Consider the following 27,005-nt stretch of genomic DNA (forward strand, 5'->3'; position numbering starts at 1 on the left):
TTTATTTGAAGTGTCAAAAGAAATAGAAAAGCAAATCACATGTAAAACGTGATACGTTTTTTTAGACTTATATTTATGCTATTATATTAGTACAAGCTGGCAAAATGAAAACAAGACTTGATGCTCTGTACCACTACTTGCACTTCAGTGTCAAAATAACAAAATGGCAACCAAAATATTCAAGAAACGTTCAAATTTCAAATAATTTGGGCATATTCAGATAAAACGGTATCAAACTGAAATTGTTGTTTCACTATGAGACTGATGATGCCACCATGTGGTACACAAATGAATAACATTAAAAACCCTTTTGAATTAGGTTCAGTGCACTTTATTTACAAAATATATATATATATATATATATATATATATATATATATATATATATATATATATATATATATATATATATATTTCAGAATGTTTCCGTTTTTATGTGAGAAATATGCGTTAAAGATTTATCCCAAAGTGCACTTGGTGTGATAACAATAGAAAGAAAAGTGCCTCAGTACAAGTTAAAATGTGTTTCCATACATGGGTTACATCAACAGGCAAAGAAAAATATCTGACTATCTGTGATGCATTCATGAGCAAAAATAAAGATGACACACATATAACAAACAAAAACACTAACATTAAAATAAAAGCATTAATCAAACACCAACAATTCATATTATTTCTTTATTTCATCAAAGTGAAGTTTTCCTTGAAATAAATTAGCAGAAAAAAGACAGATAGGCTAACTACTGTATTTGATTAAAATTAACCAGTTAGAATCTACTTTGCTTACATCACAGATCCATTTTTACCAGCGATTAGGACACCAAAGTCATGGCTTGGCTGTGTGGATGATGTGCCCACCACGCTTTCATTAGAGTTTTATCCAACAGTGGTCCCCATTCAGCTGCTCACTCTGTAATCTGGAGCACTACATTCTGGTCACATGGAGGGGGCACCAGTGGCTAAAATGTTAATAAAACATGAGATATTAGTTGTTTTTACTTGGAAAAAAATATCCTAAAAAAGTTTGGTTTCCTGGAGAATGAATTATGCCTAAAATTGTTAAGTAAATGTTTTTCAAATATTGCCAGCAAAAGTATGATAAAGATTAATTTGTGCAACAAAGAAATGCACAATAAAAGAGCAAAATAATTATTTGAGCAGAAAAAAGGTCAATCTTTGAATGGTAGTGAAAGTATATACAGAAACTGAGGTGTAATATGTTTCTGAGAAAAATCAATAAAGGTCATTGTTTCACAATGACCAATACTCACACTTGAGTTGGAAATAGCAGGGCTCACAGTAGGACTTCCCATTCCGGATCCGAACCTGGACTCTAGTCTCTGTTCCTCCGAGATGTCGCTGGCAGCCCACACACTGGGGGGTGGGGGGAGAAAAGAAGAATCAGAGACTAGAAGAGACAAATCCAGCTGAACAAAATGTGGCCCTTTGTTTCTTTATCATTTCACCAGATTGTCTGCCACCCAAGCACAGCATGGCAAAGTTTTGTTTTTTGCATAAAAACACATGAAAGATATTTATACACTGTAAGTGTTATGTGCGTCTGTAACTCAGTGGAAGCAGAAAGTTGCACAAGTGAATCCAGTTTCACATCTACATGTTAATGAACACAGGTCAACTAAATCTGTAGACGGTGAGATTTTCACAATACGCTTCTAAATGAGCAGCTGGACAGTGGGCTGGCTTCTTTCTCTGCACCACTCATACGGAGAAAAATAGAGATAGAAATGGCAGAAAAGAAATACCACACCAGACATGACCACCGGGCCAGATGCCCTCTATAGACTCACTAGGAAAGGAAGAAGCATAGAAAAGGTGTCAGAAATGCTCCTGCTAGGTGCTAACAAGGCTTATGGTTATGATCCTGCTGACCAGATTAAAGAAACGGTCACACACTGGCCTTCAGTTCACTGAAACTGCCCCCCAGCAAAAAAGCAATGTGATGTTATGAGTGCAAGATGGACACAAGACTATTGGCTACTATTGGCCGGCTTTGTGAATTCACAGTTCAAAATTAATAAAAGCAGACTCTGGCCTTCAAGACCCAAAATAAGAAACATTTATTTTGGTCTTGCAGAGGTGAATTAGAATGAATGTTGGCAGTGATTGCAGCTAATGTGACCGCACCGCGATCCACCCGTGACCTCTCACCTGGAAACAGGTGAGGTGGAAGCAGAGACTAAGGGACTCAATGACCATGGCTGCCCCACTACCCAGGGCACGCTCACACACACTGCATTTCCGTCTGCCACTGACCATCCTGGGGCAGCATATGTTGACAGTGTAAAACAGACAGACAAAATAAAGACAGTAACACACTACACCATGCTTAAGAGATGCATGATCTTTACTTGCATGAATTACCTGCCATGATGGGAGTCCATGGGTGGACTTCTCTGGGATAATATAGATCCAGTGCTGTAGCGGGAGTAGGAGTTCCTACTTGGGGCGCAGTAACCTGCAGCAGCCGAGTGTGGACGGGGGTAATTAAACATAGCAGTTGAGACTGGGGACTGGCGCAACGTATCAAGATTGTCCAGAGACTCGTACCTGGAGGCAAAATGTCACAATTCAGAAAACCGGAGTAAGAAGACAAAAGAATGAAAAGTAGTGAGACAAACAACGGACTAAAGTGCAGTCGAGTTCAACTTGGTACAAAATACAGAACCCACCTCTTCATTGGAACCCCAACATAGACTGGCTCCCTGTAAAAACTGCTGCTGCGCTGACGTATCCAGCTGTTGTCAGTCAGGAGCTGAGTCCTCTTCTTCATCTCCTCCAGTATCTGCTGCCTTTCTTGCTCAGCCTTAGACACACTCTGCCCCTTTCTTTTCCTCTGATCACCTGAACCAATCAGTTAGGGGTGGGGTGGGGGGTTAGCCAAGGACACTAGAACAGAGGGGAATATCATGACAGAAGGTGGACTCACCTCTTGGCTGTTTGTGGGATCCAGCTAATGCTGGGGTAGACAAGGACTTTGCCCTACGGGGACGACAGACAATCCAAATTATTAAAAAAGGAAGCTGTTCATCTTGCTTGATATTACTTTCAATAAATAAACCATCAAATTGAACTCTGACCATTATGCCAAAAGCCAAATAAGATCTATTTAAATGAGGCCCATAATTCATAAGGAGTGTTTGAAAATAAGCACAAACTGAGCTAAGCTTGTTCTGACCTGTGTGCAGGAGACAGCTGAGCAAATCCACAGGAGCCCTCAGCCCTGAGATACAGCATTAGCAGCAATAAGACCCAGCAAAAGCAGCAGGAAGGGCAGCAGAGTCAGCGCCATGCAGTCGCAGTGTAGGAAAGATCATGACAAGTCAGAAAAACAAGTTCCTCCAATCATGCTTTCAGTAGTAATATGAATGTTACATTTGGCAGGGAAACAAAACAAGTAGTATAAAGGTTTACCAGTATTGTTCAGTCGTTTTGTCATTCTGCACTCTTTGTGTGTTACTTTGAGCCTTTGACACTGTTTCTTTAAGCTCATCACTTTCAGGGCCCTGCTCTTCTTCTCTGGTTCTGTTTGTCAGCCTGTTCACACGGAGGTGTCTGGCAGAGCTCTCACCACCATTGGTCATCTCAAAGGTGTTCTGTGTCAAATTAAAATAAAGAGAGCTTCAGTGAAAGCTCAGTCAGACTATCTTTTTGCACACTCAGGTCTGTAGTTTTATTTCCCAAACCATCTGTTGTTAACATCCCTCACACATGCTCACTCATAATTTCCTTGCTGTCATTCCCCAGAGCTATCAATTGAGACGTCAGCTGGTCACATCTAACCAATAGCATGATGACACATTTTCATTGTCAGGATATCAACTTGAGGCTCTCAACTCTTTTCTTTTTCTCTCCCTCTTTGCCTTTAGTGCTTTCGCACTGCATTATATGCACTCCACCACTTCCCCATCACTGCACAGTCTTTGCAGATTTATCAGTGCATCACATCATCAACCTCATCAGCCTGATCAGTCTCAGGAGAAGTCATCAAGCACCATCACCACCAGTGTCTGGACTCTATGGGGGGAATTTATCTTGCTGCTGCTAATGACTGATGCCCCTTGATTACAAAATCTCCCTGTAGAGTCTGAGCACCAGGGACTTTTCAAGACAAGACTTAATCATCAATATAATCTCTGTAATACACAATTATTTTTTGCTTCATTCACTTGAAATGACATTATGTAGAAATAATGTGGGCAACTAGATGTTTACAGTAAGTGGGCTCCAGGGTCCCTCGTGGTGTTCCCTTTGGATCCCTTTAAACTGTATTAAAAGGATGCAAAAGCCTGGAAATAAAATGTGCAGTTAATTAGCAGAGATGCAGTTAATTCAGCCACATTAGAGCTACCAATAACAAAAAATATAACTCATACTTTATCAGCATTAAGAAATGTCTAAATCCCAGGATATTGACAAGAACAAACTCAAGCTCTGTGGGTTATAAAAAAAGTGTTTGGGTTAAGAAAGTTAATTAGTAAAGAAATAACACTCAGTTTAATACATCCGCTTGCCTGCATGGACAGGTGGACGTATGTATGGATGAACGTGTGAAAAGTTTTTCAGGAACTGCACAGCAAATTCTGCTGTAGGACTATGTGCAATGACAATGAACTCATTCTATCATATTCTAAAAAGGGGCCTTTTAGTATTCATTTTATTGAAGGAAGTAAGTGAAGTCAAAATCAATTACAATGTTTATGATCACAAGATTAACAACATAAATGGCTGCAGCTTATAAAACTCTCTGAACCACATGACATTACCCCCTGCTTCCTGCCCAGCTCCCCAATTACATCTTGTTGTGCCCTCCGCCACTCTGCCTCCAGCCTCTCCTGATCCCGCTGGTATTGCTCCTAAAAAAAAAAAGCACAGACACATTTCTAAGTTCAACTAAACTTTAAAACAAAGATTAAAATGTTTCTAACAGGGAGTTTTTCTTCTTTTATCAGTGCTGTTCTGTGCTGGGAATAGTCTTCACCTGTAGGAGGCGCTCCTGCTCTTCCTGCCACTTCTCCTGGCGCCTTCGATCCTCTTCTCGGTCCCACGACCAGCTGGATGGGGAGGGGCTGAGGGATGGCACCTGGAGCTGGTGATGTACAGACAGACTGTAGGCTCAAATATGATCATATTGCAGTATACAAATACCCTTTGATCAAGTTGAATGGCAACTTACGTCAGATATTGCAGATTCGGAACCTCCTGAGTGAGAAAACAGTGTCAGTACAAAGCATGTCCTGAAGATAAACATCATATAAGTCTTACATCACACGCAGGCTGGGGACACGTTACAATGATTCTCAACAAAGTCCTGCATTGCACAATGCATCTTTATTTATTTTGTATTATTGCTCATCTTTGCCTGGTTTCACACTAGATATAACACACTTGACTTTGCTTATCCAGCTGACCCCCAACGAATCTTTGCAGCCTCTCACTGTAGCAGAAACTGTGTCTATAGTAGAGCCAGAAACCGTATTAACATAAACTTTACACTTTGCATTGACTAGAGAGCTGGCGTTAGCTTTTAATATGTGCTGGAGAGTATCAAACATCAATAAATATGGTGTCTTCCATGTCTGTGAGTGGATGATAATAGTTAAGATTAAATATGTGGGCCCCTCACACTAATGACTCTTTGCCAGTGACAGGATGAGAAAAATCTGTACTATAAAATCAGCACACTAATCTGCTAAAGTATCCCCAACTTAATGATACTGCACAGGAAATAAAGCAAAGCCTTAAGCATGCCACAGTAATTAAAGAAAAGGTATTCACACACTGTATGACAAGCAACAATACTGTAATACTGATGCTGCTCCACAACAAACAGCAGTTTCTTACACGCACGCTGTTAAAAGAGTACCAAAAGCATCACAGTACACACAGTGCAAACATTACCGCATAAGTAAACCCAGGAGCTGAACCCTGCAGAGCCTGAAAGGAGAAGCCATCGTAGCAGGAAACACATTAGACTCATTAACAACCACAAGAGGAAAGCGGTACAAGTCAGTCAATGTGCGAAGAGAATAAGATGTTTAAAAAGTTCCTGATTAAAAAAAGAACAACCCATTAAAGACAGGACATTGAATTACACTAAGAGAAGTGTCGGTTGCACACATGGTACATTAGAGACTTCAGTGCTGTGACCTCTGTGGTGGCTAGGTCAAGTTGTGTCTAGAGCTGCACAAAGAAAAGTGCTGTGTTTTTTCCCCTCTTTTGCCCCAGTTTGCAGTAACCATTAATGCCTCTTTGATGGTGAGATATGCTGAACATTCAGAATTGTTCCCCCTTTTATCATTTTTCTTTTCTTTATCATTTGGGGTAGGCTACTTTAATTAAAATGTGGTTGAAGGTATTGTCCTGGTATCATGACAACCACTGTACTTTATTCAAATCTTCTTTCTTCTGCAATTATATCAAGTCAATCCTTATGAAGGGCTATGAAAACATACATTTTACAATATTAAGCAGTTAACTAAGCCAAGCGCCAGCCCAACAAAGCAACCAAGAAATTTAAGCTCAACCTGTAGTTTACCTTTCTGTTTGAAAAATTCTGTCCTCCTTTTCTCATTTTTCCTAGCCATTATATAATCTACATGAAAATGAAGGAGGAATAAGGTTTAAATAAATGACAAAAGTGCATACTGTACACAAAGGGTTATTTCTTACAGATCTTTGTAATCTTTTGAATGATTTTGATTTTATGGTTGCTATTACCTTTACTTATGGTTGTGCTGTGGTTGTCATCAAGCTCTCCACCCATGACTTTACCTTGTATAACCTGCACAGGTGAAAGGACATCAAGATTTACCTGATGAGCAGCATTCATAAATCAACACTATAAGAATCTGAGGTTTTTGCGTATATATTTGACTGAAAACAGTCCTCACATTGTCTGTCTGCCCATTGAATTTGGACAATTTTGTGACTGAGGTTTCTGTAGATGTAGCACTGTTGGCATGGTGATCAGCACAACCTATCAGAACGGGCGCCGAAGAAGTCAGATTGAGGGTCATCCTGCTCTGACCTTGCTGGTTGTGATGACTCCCCTCACTGGTGCTCCAATCTAATGAAAACAACCAGCCATCAAAAGTAGTGTGCATTGCAAAATAACTTTTGTGACCTTTGGTTATCAATTAGTGGTTAATTGATTGCAAATAGGAGATGATTTTTTTGGTTCATTATCTCACCCTTGTTGCCGTAGCGTCGAATGTCCATGGTCAGACTGCCAGTTTGCAGGGCAGATGTCATTTTATCCTCCCATTGGTTGTAGCTCATGTGTGCCACTGCGACTCCATCAACAGCCACAATCTCATCGTCCACACACAGCTGGCAAAGCTCCGCCAGGCTGCCTGAGGAGCGAGGCACAAACATCAAGAAAATGAAGACAGATGATGAGCTAAGGCAGCAAAATATTAAAAAAAGGTAACCGCTTCAGAAATGATTGTCTTAGCACATACTGAGAAACAAGCTGCAGTACTGAGGAGAAGGTTGCTGTTCAAAGTTGAAAAAAGTAGGCCAGTAAGTCAAAATGATATAGCAGTTAGTAAGTGACACCTCTCTCACATATATTTAAATATTCATGGTTGCCTTTTAAATCACTGGCTACATTTTGCAACTTGTTTTGTCTTTTATGCATGTATAATAAATGCACTCACATACTGAAATAGAATGTTAGTGAAAATTAGCATCCAATTTCCCTGTTCATGTTTGCCACTATTAAAATCTGTCTACACAATTAAAAACTAAAACAATTAAAAAATGTCCCCTTTCAGCAGCTGTAAAAAAAAATAACATTGTGCACTCTACCCATTTAGCTGCTCTCAACAAATTACCTCAATAACTAAAATAAGTGCAGACTATGAGAACAAATCACTTCCTGGAGGAGCAGAAAACATTATGTGAGCACAAGTGTGCAACATCTCTGCCAATGAAATGTCCTTGTTTCAGGATACATGGTACCAAGGAAACACTCAATTTTCTAACCATAACTTTAATTTGTGTGCCAAATTGTCAGCAAACCAGAAGAAGTAAGATAAAGGCTTACCAGGTTGAATCAATTTTACTCTAACCCCAGTGGAGTCCCAGTGAGTCTGTAAACCGAAGTCTGGTCTACTGTTGGGTTTAAGAGTAAGACTTACTCTCATGTCACTGTGATCCACCTGAAATGCACCCACACACACACACACACACACACGTGTAAAGGTGACACCCATTGATCCAATGTCCTGTGCTTCCTGGTGGAAACTAGAGACTTCAGAGGCCTGCTACAGAAGTGTAGTGGGGGATACACTGAGTGATGATTTTATTAGGCACACTGTCGTGCAATTATTACAATGACCCTGCAACAAATTTGATCTTTGTGAACAGAATATATAATATTTAAGTAGAGCTGCAACAATTGACTAGGTGATCAAAAAATGAACTACCAACAATTATCAATTAAGTAATTTTTTTAAGTAAAGATTTTGAGTTTCATTAATTCCACCTTCCAAAATGTGACTATTTTATGTTTTTTTATTCTCTTCTGTGATAATAAACTGATTGATTTTGGACAGAAAAAATACATTTTGGAAAGTTTTTACAATTCATTGACATTTTACAGACACAACTAATCCATTGACTGAGAAGATAATCTGTAGATTAATCAATGAAAACTGTTATCAACAGCCCTATACTCACTGTTCTTCTTGACTTGGTCATTTGAGATGTGCCACCTTTTCATATTTTTCAAACAGGATTACACTGGATTATACTAAGAATTTGTAAAGCTCTTTTTAGTTTTTTTTAACAGAGTATTTATAAAAAATGAATGACGTAAAATATTTAACATTATAAACTTCTAAAAGATAATTAGGTAATTTAGAATATATGCACATATTCAGACTCTAAATTAGAAGTACAGTATGCTGGCAATTACCACGAAGCCACCAAAGGTCATGTGCCAATAAGATAAAAAACAAATTTAAGTTGTTCCACTCCATAAGTTTTTATCTTTTCCCTCCATTACACTGTTTTCTTCAAGAACACTGTGACTCATTTAGTTTTTCTATTGCTAAACAGGCACTGTCACTGGCAAGATAATGAATGGAAATTATGTGATAAACCGTGATTATAAACACAACAGCCCTATTCGATATGTAGTTAAATTCTAGATTTCAACATTAGACACACATGTTTAATGTTTTACACTTGCATAATATATATGTGTAGGACAAATGCTTTGTGCTGGAAAATAAAAACATACCTTTGGCAGGTCTATACTGGCAGTACAGTTCAGAGTCGAGGTTTTGTCCTGTTGGGACTGAATGTTTAAATAAGGCTGGGGCAGAAGCTGGATTTGGGTGTAGGGCTGATGGTGGAAGCCATTGGTTTTGGAGACAGTCTGGCTGGAAAGACTGGCATCTTTTCCCTCCTCCCCCTGTTTACAATTCTGCTTTGTTTGGTTAGCTTTCTTCTGTCTGATTGAAGCCTGGTATTGACCCCTCAGATGGCCAGTTGCAGCCTGCCTTTTGAGCAGAGATCTACCGGGTGGAGAAAGACATGCCTCCTTCTCCTTATTCAGCAGCACCCCCTGCTTATCATCAACCTAAAAACATGAAAACAAAAAGATGAGCTCACAAGTACAGTACAGAAATTGAATTGCATCATTTGCGCTCCATCAAAATCCTGTCTTTCACCTTGGAAGTGAACGCTAGCTGATGCACATACAGTGAGAGTAACAACTTTTCATCTTGTTGACACTTTTAACAATGGTGCAGCAGTATTTCTATTATTAATGAGGACGGCAATTCAAGAAAACAAAAGGTAACACAAGCTCACTCACATATTATACACACATACACCAGCCCGCACACACACACACACACACACACACACAGGAAATGCTCTCATTACATTAACTAGCTTCAGCCTATTTGGCTGACTTAACAAGTCCCTATCCACCTTACTGTGCATTAAACTCCAGTAAGGCCTGAATTGTGTATGTAAAATAAAATTAGGAGTAGGGAAGTCCTTACAATTTCAAAGCTACTACACTTTCCCTAGATCTACTACACAGAATATTTTCAATTTTCGCTTTAGAGATGTGAACTTATCTATATACTGTTTATACCTGTCCTGCTATCATTCTCAATCATCATAATCACCAGCATTTTAAGAGCATCTTGATTTCAAAATGGGACACATTTTGAGTTGAAACAGAATGTAAAGCCTGAGTGAATGATAGGGAGCCACTGTTGAAAAGTGACAGGGTTGGTAATGAAAATCCATTAGTGTTTCAGAGTAGGCACAGTAGTTAAAACAAGTGTTTGGTTGGTATTACTGGTTAAATGTTTTATGCATGTCTACTTGTATGTCAAAATGTTACTACTAAAATATCTAGGATTTCAGCAATGGGATGTTAATATAATAAACAAAGAAAAACAGGGGGGGGGTATCTTGCTGCCGATTTCACACCATTATGCTTTTAAACAGTGGGTGGCAGTAACGTGCAGGGAGGTGTAGTAATTTGGCAACAAAGGTAAAAGAGAAGACAAAAATGAATTCAAACAATGCAGGATTTTTTAAAAATGGTTGAAGGATAAAGACACTAAATATGTCTGTAAGAAAACTCCACAAGTCATCTTTAAGACATCTTAAACGTCCTTACATTAAAAATTGCAACAGAGAAAACTCACATTGTAGAGTCTGGGCAGTGACGACACCCTGGGCTGCTTTGTCCCAAAGGGTCGGGCTGTGATGACAGAGGAGAGACGAGAAGAGCCTTCAGACCGCCGGTAACCGCGGGGAAGGCTAGCTGAGCCGGACCATGACACAGTCCTGGAGAGGTATTTGTTGATGCCTGCAGCCTGCTGACCTCTGCCTTGCTCTGCAGCTGGTTCCAAAGAGGTCTTCTGGCTCTTTTCTCCTGACTTCTGATTCGACACATCTTCCAGACCAGCAGCAGCTGCCTGGTCAACTGAATCAGGGCAGAAAGCGGAAACCTTTGAATCCATGCAGAAAGGAAATTCCTTATGAATGGACACAGTTGTAGTAGGATCCCTGCTGCCAGTTGATTTTGTGGTGTCATTTGGCAGTGTTGTTGTGACCAGAGGGGAGATTTGGACAGTGAAAACATTTTCTGGCTGAACAGGTTCAAATGCGGGCTGGCATGGAGCTGAGCTGCCCTGGGCTTTGGCCTGGGTCTGGGAGCTGAAAGGACAGTCAAAAGAAGGTGTGGTTACTCCTGCTCCATCTGAAGCCAAAGAGCCAAAGTGGGTCTCCTCTCCCAAGCTGTTTCCATCAGAGGCAGGCATTGCTTCAACTGATGATCCCTGAGAAGAAATAAGCCAATGCTGGGTTCAGATATGTCAACAATATTAATGTTATAACTGCACAACTGAACTAGAAGAATAAATCATTTCTGCTCATTCATAGACATTCTAACTACTGACCTGCCAAGTACACTAATGTCAGCACAGGTCAGGGTGGGAAAACAGATCTGAACTCTGAGCTTACCTGCACGGGGGTTTTGTTATGGTGGCTATATGGGGCTGTGGGGCTGAAGGGTGCCTCAAAAGCGTAGCTGCGGGCCAGCAGAGTTCGAGTATGTGGCCGGAGATCAGAGTTTGATGATTTTGATGGAGGTGAGGTGGAGTAAGGACGGGGGGCAGGGTTGTACCTGCGTGGGGACTGCTGGTCTCTGGGGAATCAGCATGTAAGACAAGAGGAGTCAGTGTAATGAAGGAAGCAGTTAAAATGGGGAGGGGGGAGGATGTGTTATATTACATGCGTCCACTGTGGCATACTGATCAGTTATGTCAGCAGCCTCACATACACTTTATATAAAATGTTGGAAGCTACAGTAGCATGTATGGTAGGAGCCTACCGCTTCACTCGTCCACTTTGTGTCTCTTTCTTAAAGTCAGTCACAGTCCCATTGGTCATTTGGTTAATGACATGATCTCGGTCATACGACTTCCTGCGGAGATCAGACTTCGTGCTCCTGCGACGGTTCTTCCACTTTGTCAAGTCCTGACACAAACATGAGCCAAAAAACAGTTATGTATGACCCTTCAATACAATGTGATATAAATATTTCAAGGCTAATTTTTTGTACTCCATTATTTTGTGGTTAGCAAACGTCTTCTAACTTACATCTTGCCACTTAGCTTCACTGTCCTTGGCAGCGACACTGATCCGTCTGTTTTCTTGATTCCACTCCGATGCTGTGCGAATGTCTTTACGCACAGGGTATACCATTGGGATGTCACTGAGTGATTTGCTCCTGTTACAAAGAGGGAGGACATGGAATTTAATTATGCAGGATATAGATGGCAACATGTGATATGGTCATTTTTTTTAAAGTATGTGGATGACACTGCAGCTTTATGTTGCATGAGAAGTAGCATTTTTCAACACTGCATAGCAGAAAACGCACGCACACACACAAAACATGCCATCTTACAGAGCGACTGTATGTGCTTGATACCCAGTTTTCTCACACAGAGTGTACCATAGCACGAACAGCTGCAACACACCACATTCTGCATCCGAGCAACAGAATTCTTAGCCAAGTGCGAGCAGGAGAGTAGCATGCAAGTCAAGTAACGCAGCAGTATAAATGGCAACAGATGTTGCTGTCTGGATAACACAACAGCTATGACTTGTAACAAGTAATACTGTAGCACTGCTGCGGGCAACAGAGGATGTCAGACGTCAAATTTAAAATAACTTACAACAGCATTAGCAGGCGGTGTATCAAAACTCTGACATAATTTAATGAGAGGAACCGAGATGGTGATTACAAACAATCCTGTAGTTTGTCATGAATTCTACTGACAGATCTCTGCCCAGACAAATTAACAGTGGGTGGTATACTAAGCATTCCTTCTTCATTAACAAGCAAATGATATCTGCAGCATAACTTTCTTTGTAGGTAAGCTTACTACAAGAGAAGTACAAACATGAAGCAGCAACAAAGCAGTTCATAGCGGTCTCAAACACCTTTGCTTCTATCTGCATTCCAGGACTTACCAAATCCAGCCAGGGTTGACCTGAACTGATCTCTCAGGTTTGACCTGGATTTGATATGCTCTACAGAACCAAAGAAACAGACATGAAGACTAATTAATACACACACACACCTATCTAATCCAAACCTATCTTTGAGAGGTAAACCCAATGCTCTAACCCATGCAGAATATATTTGCAGAAAAAAGGATTCAATGCAACAACTTGTATGCTCCAAAATATTTCACTTTATTGACCCACACTGGCATTTAATTTCTACACCAAAGCCATATCCACACCGACAGTAAATGGGAAAACATTAGTGCTGGCACAAAAGGTGTTATAAAATCGCATCATTATGTTATGGCTATTAAATCATTACACAACCCATGAGTCATCTATTTAGCCATTATGAGCTAATGAGTCACTCAGCAAGATTCTGTCAAAAAGTCCTCACGCCAGCGCTATAAAAAGGTGCCTGAGTGAATGGCAGATAAAACATCAAATACTTAGGACAACATTAATCAAATCCAAAGCACACTTTGTAACTTCCTGAAAAACCTATTTCATAAAAAGAGCCACATTTGCTCATCCTATTCAAAACTATGTAGTTTTACTGATACATTAAATGGTTGCAGATGCATAATTAGTTGCCACCAAGCCCTACTATGTGTATGAGAGCTTGTGTCAGCAGCATGTACAGTGTGTACAATTTTTGTGTTTGTGAATGTGTGATTCAATATGGATCCTCAGGGCTGGAGCGCATGTTGAGGCTTGGAAAGAAGACTTCTTAGCGATGGTTTTGAGGTTCTTCAGGTGTGGCAGCGATGTTTTGTAGAGTGGCAGATGCTGCAAGCCATGAAATTAAGTCAAAATCAAGCTCTTCCTCAGAAGAATCCAATGCTTTATGGCTACAGTCAAGGAAAACGAAGAGAAGATACATGAAATTAGTACTACACAATTTAACAACAACGATCAGACAATAGACAATAGTAGCATAATGGGAAATATGCAAGATGGTGTGCTCAGCAGTCTTAACTTATTTTGTCTTTCTTGCAAATTAGAACTAGCTAATCCCCTGTGCTTTGCAAACTAGGACTTAGTTTGCAAACTAGGACTTAGTTTGCAAATGTAACTGGATTTATAAACTTTTATCTATACTACAGCCAAAAACTACAACCAAAGGACATGCAAGTAGATGCAAAGAATGTTATATTTTTTATTTATGTTTCATATTAGAAGGTCAAACACAGTCCAGCCTGTAAATCATGCCATGCAATGTTTTTAGCTCATTTTAAGTAACCAATATTACCTGCTTCTCAAGCAATGCATCAACAACTATGCACATTAAGCAGAGGTAAAACAGTACAAAACTGCAGTTTTGTCTTTGTTTGATATTAGTTTCAAGTGGATCTGCTTTCAAACTTGCATGTTAGCACTGATTTGCATTATAGAGCACATAAAAAACAGCCAACAGACCTTAAGCCTTGCATTTTACGATACCAAGGTCTTGTCTGGGAGCCAAGGTAGATCGTGCGGACACGGGTCTCCTCTTCAGGTGTCCAATATCGAGGCAAGAAACGGTCATAGTTACGGTTAGTCGATGTCTGATGAAGGGTTTGCTGCACTCGCCGGGCATACAAGTCATCTAGTACAGGGTCTGCCTCAGTGTAATCATCCTCAGAGTCTCCCTCGCACAGAGCTTGCAGGAAAAGCTCTTCATCGATGGCCCATTCGGGGGAAGACAAAGTGAAGTGGGGTTGAGAGGAGAATGGGATATCTTCATTGCTGCAGCAAAGAGTGGCAATGCCATGTCTGTTTATTCCCAGCTCATGGTGTTGGATCACGCAGGTATCTCAGAAATGATCTCTGACAGAGCAAAACTGCAGCAAACTGCTGAGTGTTAAAAAGACAGAAGTGTGACTGATGATTAATGCATCGAGGCAAATTCAGCCTTTTTTAGAGTAGGGTTACACAAGACTCTTCTATTTCCAAGCAGTGGAGTAGTAGGTAGTGTGGTTGAGTATTAGCAAAGCCAGGCACAGCACTGACATCCTGAGTTCTTTATCTATCAGCTTCATGCTGAACTGCCTAATAGGATGAGCAGAGAGCTTACTGTAAGGGCCGTGGCCTGCCACAAATATTGTATACAGACATCAAAATCTGAAAAAAATTACCATCATTTGTTGAGAAGCGCATATCTGATCTGGGAGTGATGAATATCTGTTTAGTAAGGGGGCACAGAGGGCTGCTGACCAAAATGCGACTCCCCTGGTGGTTCATCTGAAGTCTGGGGCTCGCCCTGTCATAACCACTGTTAATATGGTGACTAGAGGCTAAACAGATTAATCAATTTCTGTAATATTGTCCAAAAAAATAAGATAACATTTTTTTTTTTTTTTTAACTGTGTGCCAATATCAGATATACTTGAAACAGTACAACTATGTTGCCAACATTCTCACCATTTAATATGCTCCAAAATGGTACTTTGATCACGTTGGAAAGAACACAAATTTGTTTGGTGCTGCTCAAAACAACAACTTTTCACAAGAGCCAAACCAAAGCATTTTGTGTGATTTTTGAGTATAAAATCTTGCTCAACTACTCAGTCTAGGTTAACAAATATTTCTGATTTTATCAGGAAAAAAATCAAAAGTATAAATGCCACAATAATATGAAAATAATTACCACTTTCAGTGTTTTCTGGGAGTGATATTGTCTTCTAGTGATGGCTGTGTCTATGAATGCATGTATGTCTACCCCAAAGGACAAAGTACACAACTGCAAAGTAATAAAATAAACTCTAAACTGGCTGAAAGCAAGCAGACGTTCAACTTATTTAACCACAATAACATTAATAAGAAAATGCATTTCAACTGAAAACAGTTGTCATTATTTTAAGGTTAAATAAATATCTCTGAATGCAGTTCTCTCTTCACCCCAGCATTTTTTGAGCCCCGCTTGCAGAATGTCTCTAGAGATACAAATGTCAGGGTCGTTGGTAGGTCCACACCTTGGTTCCAGATTGAAATATCTCAACACCTATTACATGGATTTCCCTGACATTTTGGACAGACATAAAATCCCCATAGAATAAATCCGACTTAGTTTGTGATCCCCTTAATTTTCTTCATGTTCACCAGGAGGTTTTGAGCACTCAACAATTCTTAGCATACCAAAATGGCAAACTAGGATACTTATCAGCATGTTAGCATTGTCATTATGAGCATGTTAGCATTTAACTCAAAGTATCACTGTGCCAAAGTGAAGCCTTATATGGCTGTAGACTTCATCTTGTTTTTACCATCACCATACCATACTTGATGGTATTATGCATACATGTGCAATAAACAAAAAATAAAAAAATCAAATACAGAGATTCAGACAACGATCATTTCTGACAAGTCAGTTATGGTTAAGTGAGTTATTGACAGGTTGTGAACTGACTCATTTACAGACAGTACCTGGCAAGGGGACTGGCACAGCCCCTTCTGTTCTCTTGTCCTTGTTTTGTCCGTAGGAGTGGTGGTGGGATATAGCCTTTCGTTTGCTGGGCCGAATGCTGTGCTTTCTCCATCCTGAACACTTGCTCAGCTTCTGCGTCACTTCCACAACCTGGAGATTGCATGAACAGACAGAGATAAATAGAAATAAGCAAGGGAAAGGATACAAGTTGAGAGATGTGAAATAAAGATTCAGCTGAGATAGTAGTTCAAATAAAAGAGAAAGTCCAGACATAATAGCATGAGAAAGGAACCTTTAGTGAATGACTGAGTCTTCACAGCCAAGCCTTTACAGAGCATGTGGCCAAGTATTTTACCCTCTCCCACCACACACACTTTTATCACCACTGTGTGGAACTTGCCACAATCTATCACTGACGTCTACCGAGCCAAAGCGTGGCAGACAGATGACACACAAAATGAAAAATAGGGGCATCAGCAGCTTTCAGAGTATTCTGAATAAAAAGAAGTTGATGATGCACAATATGAGTGCTTATGGAATAGTAACATCATTTGAATTAATGGGATATTGATAAATACATTTCTGTCATGACAGTTCTAGCAGAAGGACAATAGCAGGTTGTGTTACCATGCTGCCCACTACTTCAGCAAAGCAAGGAAGGTAAGGAATCAATCCCACAACCTGGTGGCTATCAGACTGACAGTGATTTAGCCTTTGGGGGCAACAGCAGATATTTCAGGGGTTCCAATGTAGCAGACTCATATCCTGAAAATGCATATCTGGGCAAAGACTTCCTCTTCCATGCGCCAGTCACTGTTTACACTCTGAATAGCAACTTGAGACAGTCCCGACTACATTTCAGCTAATCTCGATTAACAGATACGCATATAAATGCAGATACTTCAGAATAAGGAGATTGTGGTGGGAATGCACAAGAAAATACCTTCACTATTTGGACGGAGAGCCCGGGAGTCCAGCAAGTCGATGCTGTTCGCAGAGTTCTCTCTCTTATAGCTCGGTCTCATGCGCCGAAATTCCTCCCTTTCTGGGTAACAGTACTCTTTGTATCCGCTGTCTTTCACAAAGACATTACTGCCCTCATCAAGAGCCTAATTGAGAAAGCAGGGTTAATGTAATTAGGAAAAATTAATTAAATAAAGACAGACAACAACTATATTAAAAAGCCTAGAAGAGGAGCCAACCTTGGATAAAGCCAACCCTAACAGCCCTTCAAAGGCCTTGAAGTTAAGATGAGGACCGCTGTAGAATGCATCTAGATGAGCCTTGCGACCCAACCAGTAGATTGTGATCAGAACCTGAAAAACAAGAGCAGACAAAGACACATGTGGAGCACCGAGACACACAACTGTTTTTGCATGCCTAGGGGTGCCTAAGGCAAAATATAAACCCAATCGGTTTTCCACCCAAACCTAAGAGACAGTTTTCAGAACTTCAATGAAAAATCTGTTTAGTTACAGTTCTGCAGATTGAAATCTAGGATTGGCACAAGAGTGGTCAGAAACTCTGACTGATTTTAAATCAATGTAATAAACATATGATTTCATAAAAATCAAAAACACTGTGCAATAGTGACTTACTGACTAAAAATACACAGGGAAAAAACAAGGCTAACCTAACTGAGCCCACCTCCACAAAAACTGTCCATCACCATCCTTTCAAAAGCCAGTGAAATGCTGCTGTGTGACACTGTCATTTTGCAGCCCGTCCCCTCTCATAGCAGGTTTGACAAAGGTACACTTTAGTCTTTGCCCGATAATGTTTTGTTTTCAGTTGAATGGGAGAGGAGGGGACGCTGAAAAAGATCTAAGGGAGAATAACATCAATACTGCATTTACAAAAGACAAAAATAAAATGGGTCTGTGAAAAGGATTGTGTGAATATGGTGATTCTGCCAATAAAAGTTATGAAATGTGTCTGATAAACAGCCAACTAGGCAATTTGTTTTTACATTCTCCACAACAGCATATGGATCGACACTCCCACAACATGACCCATAAGAAATATGAGTGAGGTAGAGACCATGGCCTTTACAAGACAGCTTAAAACACAATCCAGTTCAACAACTAAATACTGTTGACAGTCAGACACATATCTGACAACCATTAGTAAAGACAGTGAGTAAAGCCCTGTGAAATATGGGCCTCTTCCTGGCATTTAGTGCTTTATTATTTCAGCAAGCAAAGCATTTTAGACACGATTTATTTCTCATTTGCCTTGAGGCGAGGGATATTTTTTTGACGGACTGCCTTTCTCTCTCGCAGAGCAGCAGCCTGTGTTGAAAAGTGATATCTACAACACTACGTGTCATAATTTCTCAATATGTATCTTAACAAAGTCATCACAGAGCAGACAGATTGAAAAAATACATGTAGGACCTTGAGTTTATTGAATTGACTAAATATTTGATAGCACATTGCTAGTAAGATGAAATAGATCAAGAATTGTGAGTGGTTATAAACACCTCTGTATGGAGTCTGTAGTAGCTACCTTACTGCTTAATTGAATACAGAAATCATCTCTCATCTCATGCATTCTTGAGTCAACATAACCTAATAAAAGAAGTACTTTGGGATTTATCCATGCCAGTGGCTCTAGAGATAGCAATGACAGGTGTCTGTCGGTCATTTGGTCTGCTACTTAACTGAACTATCCATTTAATATTTGATGGATTGCCCTGCAGTTTTGTGCACACATTCATGGTTCGCACGGTTAAGGTGAAAATGTGTGGTTGTTTGTGGTCTCAGCAACTGCTAAGTGGGCTGATATGAATTTTGGTACCCACATCTGCTAGTGGGCTGTATTATCCCAGTCTGCACAAGACCTGGATTTGTTAACTTATATAATTTGTAATATCTTACAAATCATCTTTGATCTTTCTTCACCATTTGTGTTTGGCAAAGAGCAATAGAAAGTAAAAGTACCAGGTGTCTTGTTTTTAGCCAAACATCACAGCCACTGGTTAAAATGGCAGACATCACAGATAGCAGATTAGATCAACTGTAGCTGATAAACACTAATTACATAACAGCTAAATTGAAAAGTTCAGCTGCACTCTGTAACTTGCTCTCTGCAGCCAGTATCTGTATTCAAAAATATGTCTGAGTGAAGAGACACTACTTTGACACCATTGTAGGGCTGTGAGTGCACTGTGTGATTTTGTAATTTCACATCTAACTGATCACCTCGATTCAATTTAAGAATCTGCCAGTTCAACTTTGATTCATATCAACATTTCTATCTGATGAAACAGTTCTGAATCAACACCTTGAAAATTTGGAGTAAATAGATTGTGAAATACAGTAAGCTACAGATATTAATTGAATGTGTCAGATACATTTAATTAATACTTCATACATTATGCTTCTCATCTCATTTTCAGGCTGTAGTGACAGGTTGTGAACATCAATTAGGTTGTCACTAAAAAATGCAAAGTTTCTGCAGTCACTGCCAAACAGGTGATTAGACATCTTTAAGAGCGAGTTATTTTAGTCTTACAAATGTTGAATGGTAAGCTTAAGACTCAATAAGAAATCTGGATTTGCTAAGGGGATTTGAAATTGGACTTTAATTCAATAAAATGCTACCAAACCCCATCCCTACATACATTCATGCCCCCCTCAGGATTAATTATAATTACTTTAATGACTCCTTTACTTTTCATCTAGTGCCACCATCTGGTCAATATTTGTCCAATGCTTTGGTTAATGACCAAATACCTCCTAACACTGCTGTGCATGATCATAGCCCACAGTGTATGGGAAAGAGACTGGCGTGGCTGTTGTCTTCTGTTTGCAATTTAAGCCCATTTGATCCAGTGAGTGCAGATACATTTATTTCAAAATGTGCATAACTTGAGTGTAAGAGATCATTATTCTCGATCTACATTATCTACATCTTGTCAGGACAGCATTACTTTGCTTTCAAGAGATCATCACAGGTTGATGCCATTTATTATTTGGCACCTATGATTTTAAACATAGTATATGATTTAGGGGTCTTTAAATCACTATATAAAAAGAAAGGTTTATGAAACCTGCATGAGAAACCTGCATGAAACTGGATTTCAATGAACACAAATTGACCTCAATTGGTTAATTCAAAGAAAAATGCTACACCCAATTCAAAGAAAGAGTGCTCTGACAAACAGCCTCATTACTGGGCCCGAGTTGTCAGCTATTGTGTGATTCAAATGAGGCTCCCCAGATAAACAAACAAGCTCATAATCTGACACACATGTAAAATACCAGCAGTGCATACAAGCGTGCACTTATACTCACATGTTCCCCACAAACAAAAGCTCACATATTCCATTCAGGAGAGACCAATTCATGGATATATGGTGTACTGATGAAAAACACCACTACATTTTGGCACAGACTACTTGGGGTCATTACCAGATTATTGGGATGAGTCCCAAACTAAAATCGGCAAAATAACCCTAACCCTAACCCTAACCCTTGAACATCATCACTGTGACTGTGGATGGAGTCACGATGCTAATGCTGGTGGGATGTTGGCATCAGGATGAGGATGTTTTATTAATGACTGGGACCATGTAAATACAGGAAGTTCAGTCATAACTTTAGCTGTACTTTATTAGGTGAAGTGGGGAAAAAAAAAAATATATATATTATACTATATATATATATATATATATATATATATGCAAGAAAAAAACATTTGGCTTAGAATGTGAATAAACTAAGTATTACTTACATTTTTGAGTCTTCTGTTGCTTTCATCCCGCCTAAAATAAAAAGGAAAGATTGTAATGAATATCTCCAAACGAGTGATTTTCCTAGTGCTGCAATTTATGACTACACATACAGTAACATCAATAAACTGAAAATTACATGTCATGCAAACAAAGACACAATTTGTATTTCAGGCACGACTTTCAGGGGCTGAAAGTTGAAGGTGTTCCAAAAGAAAAAAAACTTACAGAGACATCTCAGTCTTTCTCATTTGCAATGTTTGACTAATCGTCTGCTTATCAGAATTTATAGAGAAGAGGTTATCAGCTCACATAAATAATCAGCTAGTTGAACTAAGCTCATATATATAAATGCAAAGCAGCTATGACACTCATGAACAAAGTTTAAACCTTTTTCAGACCTGGCTCTGGCTCCAGTAAATAAACACCTTACATTAAATGTGGTCAACACAGCCAATCTTTAAAACATATTCCAGACATTATTTTAATGTATTTCAAACAATACAGTGGCATGGGCGTTAAATTTAAAAGTGAAAGACTTATCTGACGGTTTTAAGCCTGACAAATATTGTATCAGTACACATGTTGGCACATACACTTTTAATAGGACACTGCTACTTAAAGTACCTGAGAGTCACACGAGTGGACAGGTCCTGCAGGTCTCCTGGGTGAAACAGCTGTGACTCATTTAGTCCCAGTTTCCCACAGGCTTTCAGGAATACATTGACATTATCCTGGGGATCAAAGAGAAAGAAAAATGAGACAGTTAAGGACAGATGAATGTATGATACTTGTTACATTGATTAAAAAAAATGTAAATCCAAGTTTCAATTATAATGTATACCGAGAGAAAAAAGAAAAAAGAAAAAAAAGAAGCTAAATCATTCACTATATTAATTACCATTGTGAACTAAGTTTAAAAGCGCTACAAACAGTTCATTTATTCTGTATGTAAATGGATTATTGAAGGGTAGAATATCAATACAGACACCTACTGTACAGTACACTTTGGAAAATGTCAGTAGGAATGTCAAGTATGTTTAATAGGTTAACACATGCAAAACCACCACTGTGGTCCTGTAGGCTGTCAAAGTAACTGCTGATTCTCTGCTGTATCTGCATCTCACACACCACCACAACTCAAAGCATCCACTGTTGGGCTCTGTCTATTTATTGGCCCCTGATGGGAGGAAGCAATTGATCTTTCCCTGCTCTTGCTTTGGGCAGTTTTAGCAATTATACTTGTATGAAGCCATCAAAACACAGCCTGGAGCCAAAATAAAAATCTGCATTTGCATTTATGCTCGATAAAAAAAAAAAAACATATTCAGCACTAAGGTTGCCACACAGAAATGCAGTTTCAGAATCATTCAAACTGGGGTAACATCGTCTCGCACTGCCTTTAGCAGGAAACCACAAAAAGTCTCAAAACTTCGTGGCTAGCAGGTGCCATCTCACATCTTGCGTACTTACTTTCATTATACCCAATACACACATTTGTATAGCTATCTTATGCATTTATTGTGATGGTTAAAGTCAAATCGGTTCTCTCTGTGATAGCCATACAAGTGTACACACACACAGGCTGAACTGTAAAATGTAATACTCACCAGGCCAGCAATGGGAGTAGAAAGCCTGTTCACTCTCTTGATGATACCAGGTTTTAGTTGGTTGATCAGGCTATAAGTGGGAACAAAACATAGGAAAACAAATTTAAAATGCCCAACTGATACTGGATTTTTGTCATATCTGACAACATACATGCTGATACCAAAATATATAAAATATTACAGTTTAACATGTTTGAGAACCAGTGTATATTGTACCACCAGGATTCCAGTCCACATAACAAAGCCCAATAGAGTGGTGCTTAATAATCCTGACTTTAACTTAACCAAAACATACATTATCTTAAAAGAAAAAGAAGAGAGAAACAAAAGTAACACCACCACCATCAACAAAGGCAGAGAGAAAGTGTGTGTGTCAACATGCCTATAGTAATACCCAACTGGATCTGAGCAGAGACTATCAGCTCTTGAAAGAAGCTGACCAGATTGTTTATTTTACCTTTATTTCTTCAGGGGAAATTCACTGAGAGCAAATGCGCTCTTTTCCAGGAAATCATTAATAAATATTTCTAACATTCCAACGAATTAACTCTAAATTAATTTAAATTAATGAAATGTACCTTTGTTTTCTTGTTCACCCATGTCTAGGCGTAATGAGTAGTTGTTTTGCAAGAACAAGTCTAGTTGTTTCTGAAACTAGGTTAGCAAATTACACACCCAATCATTACTTACTCGCAAAGCAGCACTCCATTCTCTAGAGCAGCACGGAAGTCATTACAACCAAAATATTTTCTGGTCACTTCCTGAACAAAAAACAAAGTGAACATTGTTAATAACTTTGGTCAAAGTTTACTAACAGTACCTCGCCGTGGCCATGTATGCTTTCCAGTTTGGCAAGTGTGACAATTTCCAATACACACCTGGAGGTCCAACGAAGTCTCTTAACACTTAAATCCAGAAACAAACACTCATTACCTAAAACATGTATGTCTTGCTGCATTTAGATTTAGTTACAATTTAGATATTTTAACTAGTGTGAGTTACATTAGCTGACAAGTAGGATGCTTTAGTACTGTGATGGTACATTCAAGTGGATAGTCTGTAAGAGAAACACTCACATGAAGCAGTAGTTGGCAATTTAAAACAGGATTTTATAGTAAAAACCTGCTAAATGTATCCACCCAATTATGGGCCAAATTTAGCTTCCTAAAGACATCTTGGTAACAAGTAACAAAAATAGTAAATTACAGAAATGTCAATGCCTGACTTTATTTTTCAATGCCAAAACATTCCTTTCAGGATGCATTTTCATTACAATTAATTAAAAGAACCACTTTAAGGCATCGTCACCAAAAATGCTAACACTACATATTTAACAAAAAAGAAAAAAAAAAGAATATATATATACACACACATACAGGCCTCTAAAATCCAGTACTGTTTAGGCTGTATTCTATAGAAGCTCCAATATGTGCCAGCATCACTAAGTACTGACACAAGTGTAGTAAACTGAAAAGGAAAGAATACAATGACATGTAACCTAAAACTATTCCTGAATGCAGTGTGGTTGATGCATTGTTAAAAGTATTCTAATCACACCGTTTGGTTCAGTTGTTGAACAAGGAGTTGGTCCGTCATGCACTGCTGGTAAAAAATACCCATGAAGCTGTTCACTGACAGCTAGTGGGGAAAAATGATTATGGCAAATAATAGGGGAACACGGTCCGGGTTGAAGTTAATAAAATAATCCTTTTGCCCTTAAACAATAGCGCTTCCATCTTGCGTACTTCAAGAGTAAAACACAGTGAGCTGGGTGCAGTTACGGTTTAGCTTATACAGCTCAAAATCCTCCACCTGCTGCACAATAGCATGGCTTAAATAATCTCTGCACAAATAATCACAAAACATGTGCCAAGAAAAACAATGAGCCATAAAAAAAATGCATATACAAAATTCAAGAGATGTTTTTAGTCAAAACAAACAATACAACATAACCTAAATGATTTTACATGGCAGAGGCATGCGCAAGGCAAGGGAGCTTTGTAATGAGGACATAAAAATGGGGCTATTAAGGCTCTGCTCCATAACTAACAGAGGGCCCCAAAAGGCTATTCTTCTCACTAATTAGTCCCTCCAGGAATCCACAATCAATTTGTTTTTGGTAAAACTGGGCATCGGGCGTGGAACGGATGCTTCTCAGTGGAATCATAAAAACAATGCAGTGCCACGCTAGCATGGTGTAAAACCATCATGTGATAAGGCATTGTCTATGCTACAGCATCAAACCTTAATTGGTAATTTCAATAAACAATTGCTCCACTGAAGCCACACATCCAATGATTTCCAAACATATGTTGCTTGCAAACTTCTCTACACAGCCTCATTTGCAATAGTGAGTTTTCCAAATCCAACAAGGATTGATCCTTGTTGGATTTGGAAAACTCACTAGGCAATGGAAAATACAGGCATCCTTACTGGATCTATGTGATAACACCTGCTTAAGAATTGATTGGCACTGCTCCTGGATTCACCAGAAACTAAATGGCCTTACATAATGTGGAAAGGGCACATCCATTCTTAATTTTTCTGGAGTCCAGTGGGAGTTCAGCAAACATTTATTTGTAATTGCTGCTGGTGCCATGCTAATGATGAACAGCAACAGCCTTCGGACACTTGAATATATTGAAACTTATTATCCTGCAATCTGTAACACAGAATATTAGTGTTAGCAAATTCCCCGTTGTGGTTTGGCACTAGGACGAGTTTATGACACTATTTATTTGCAGCACGCCTTGCTTCCCTCCTGTCTGACACTCACATTCACACCCCATCACTGTTCATCCATCCTTTCATTCAGCAGTGCAGGGAAATAGATGGGTAAAATTGGCACAGGGCGACTGCTAACAAAGTGCTGAACAGAATTCTCATAATGATCCACTCAGACACAATTGACATTAATGGTCCCATTTGGAGTTGGTCAACATTTGGTGCCCACATTCTACATCTTGTACAGTACCTGAGCAGGATCAGCTTCCATCAGAATATAATATACATTGCCTTAAAACCAAATCCTCACAAACACACCGTGTGCATGACATAACCCACATCATGTCCAAATCTAAACCTAAAATGCAGGGTTTTTGATGTTTTTAAACATCACAGTAGGTAATTATCTGCCTTCCTTCCATGTTGCATTTCCCTCTGAAACTGAGTGAGTCCTGCAGTCAAATTATTTTTTTATCTGTACAATATTCTTAAACACATGGCTTCTCTGTGTCAGGATGCAAACTCACTCTTAGCTGAGTCTTATCAAGGCATATTTTGCATTTGAACTCAAAAGGTAATGGTGCCTCAGTTTAGGTTTATGAGTGCTGAGTCATTTACAAACCTATCAGCATCAGCAGCTGTTAGTAAGTTAAAGTCTTACTGATCCAACCTACGTATAAAAGGTGATTATGAAAGACTGAAATGACTGCCACTAAATGAGTAAAACAATTCCAGCCTCTAGAAGGGGTTAAATGACTGATTAGCCAAATGTTCATGGTGTTTGCAAAGGATGAGTTAAGTTTAAAAGACACAACCACACGTGTCAGCAGCAAACAAAGAACAAATGGACTTTAAATGAACCATACCTCTATCCAGCGTTGAGCCTCGCCGAAGGCGTCTGCACAGCTGACACTGGTCTGCTGGCGCCACTCCATCTGTAGCTTCTGCACAGGCAAAACGCACAACTCTAATGAATTTTGTTACACTGATAAATTGGAGCACTCAAGGAGCCAACGCGACACCGATCACCTTCAGGCACATCAAATGAATTAATGTCGCAAATGTGAGCAACACTTATGGAGTTAGATCCAGCAAGACTTCAACCTACTTTAGTCACCTTGTGCTGTGTAAGGTTCCTCACCGGGGAAAGTTCTCTGCTAATTGACATCCAGTTTGTAACTGGACTTTCCATCACCAACAAGTTCCGCTTATTGGGTGGACTGGAGATGAAGGTCTCCGCCCACTTCAAAACTACAAGCAAAGTTTTGGAGATGAAGTGAAACAGAAGGAAGATATGCAGATCAGATTTGACTCATCAGCCCTCTGCTGGTCTGTTGGTGCGTGTGTGTGGTCGGCAATTTAAGAGCAATCGATCAGGATGACCCTGCACACAGGTTGCCAGGATAAACACTGAGGTGACGGCAAGTGTAGTAATGTGACGTGAAAGATTATC

General features: G+C 39.4%; 1 protein-coding gene across 1 annotated transcript; it reads right to left on the bottom strand.

Annotated features, from left to right (window-relative positions):
• Positions 1-1,254: 1,254 nt before the first annotated feature.
• Positions 1,255-26,487, bottom strand: LOC133991940 (LIM domain only protein 7-like). The gene is made up of 28 exons (XM_062430596.1): positions 26,419-26,487; positions 23,519-23,589; positions 22,829-22,898; positions 21,846-21,952; positions 21,221-21,251; positions 17,686-17,799; positions 17,427-17,592; positions 16,483-16,633; positions 14,497-14,805; positions 12,163-12,292; positions 11,894-12,039; positions 11,524-11,707; positions 10,704-11,339; positions 9,272-9,613; positions 8,222-8,291; positions 7,215-7,376; positions 6,915-7,090; positions 6,742-6,805; positions 6,560-6,616; positions 5,198-5,220; positions 5,003-5,110; positions 4,788-4,877; positions 3,436-3,617; positions 2,951-3,003; positions 2,694-2,865; positions 2,465-2,571; positions 2,173-2,339; positions 1,255-1,377 (listed from the first exon to the last, which is right to left on the bottom strand). Exons 1-28 carry the CDS (start codon positions 26,485-26,487, stop codon positions 1,255-1,257), a joined length of 4,080 nt encoding a protein of 1,359 aa, XP_062286580.1.
• Between the last annotated feature and the right edge of the window lie 518 nt (positions 26,488-27,005).

Source organism: Scomber scombrus, chromosome 1 (genome assembly GCF_963691925.1).
Source record: "Scomber scombrus chromosome 1, fScoSco1.1, whole genome shotgun sequence".
Classification (NCBI taxonomy): domain Eukaryota; kingdom Metazoa; phylum Chordata; class Actinopteri; order Scombriformes; family Scombridae; genus Scomber; species Scomber scombrus.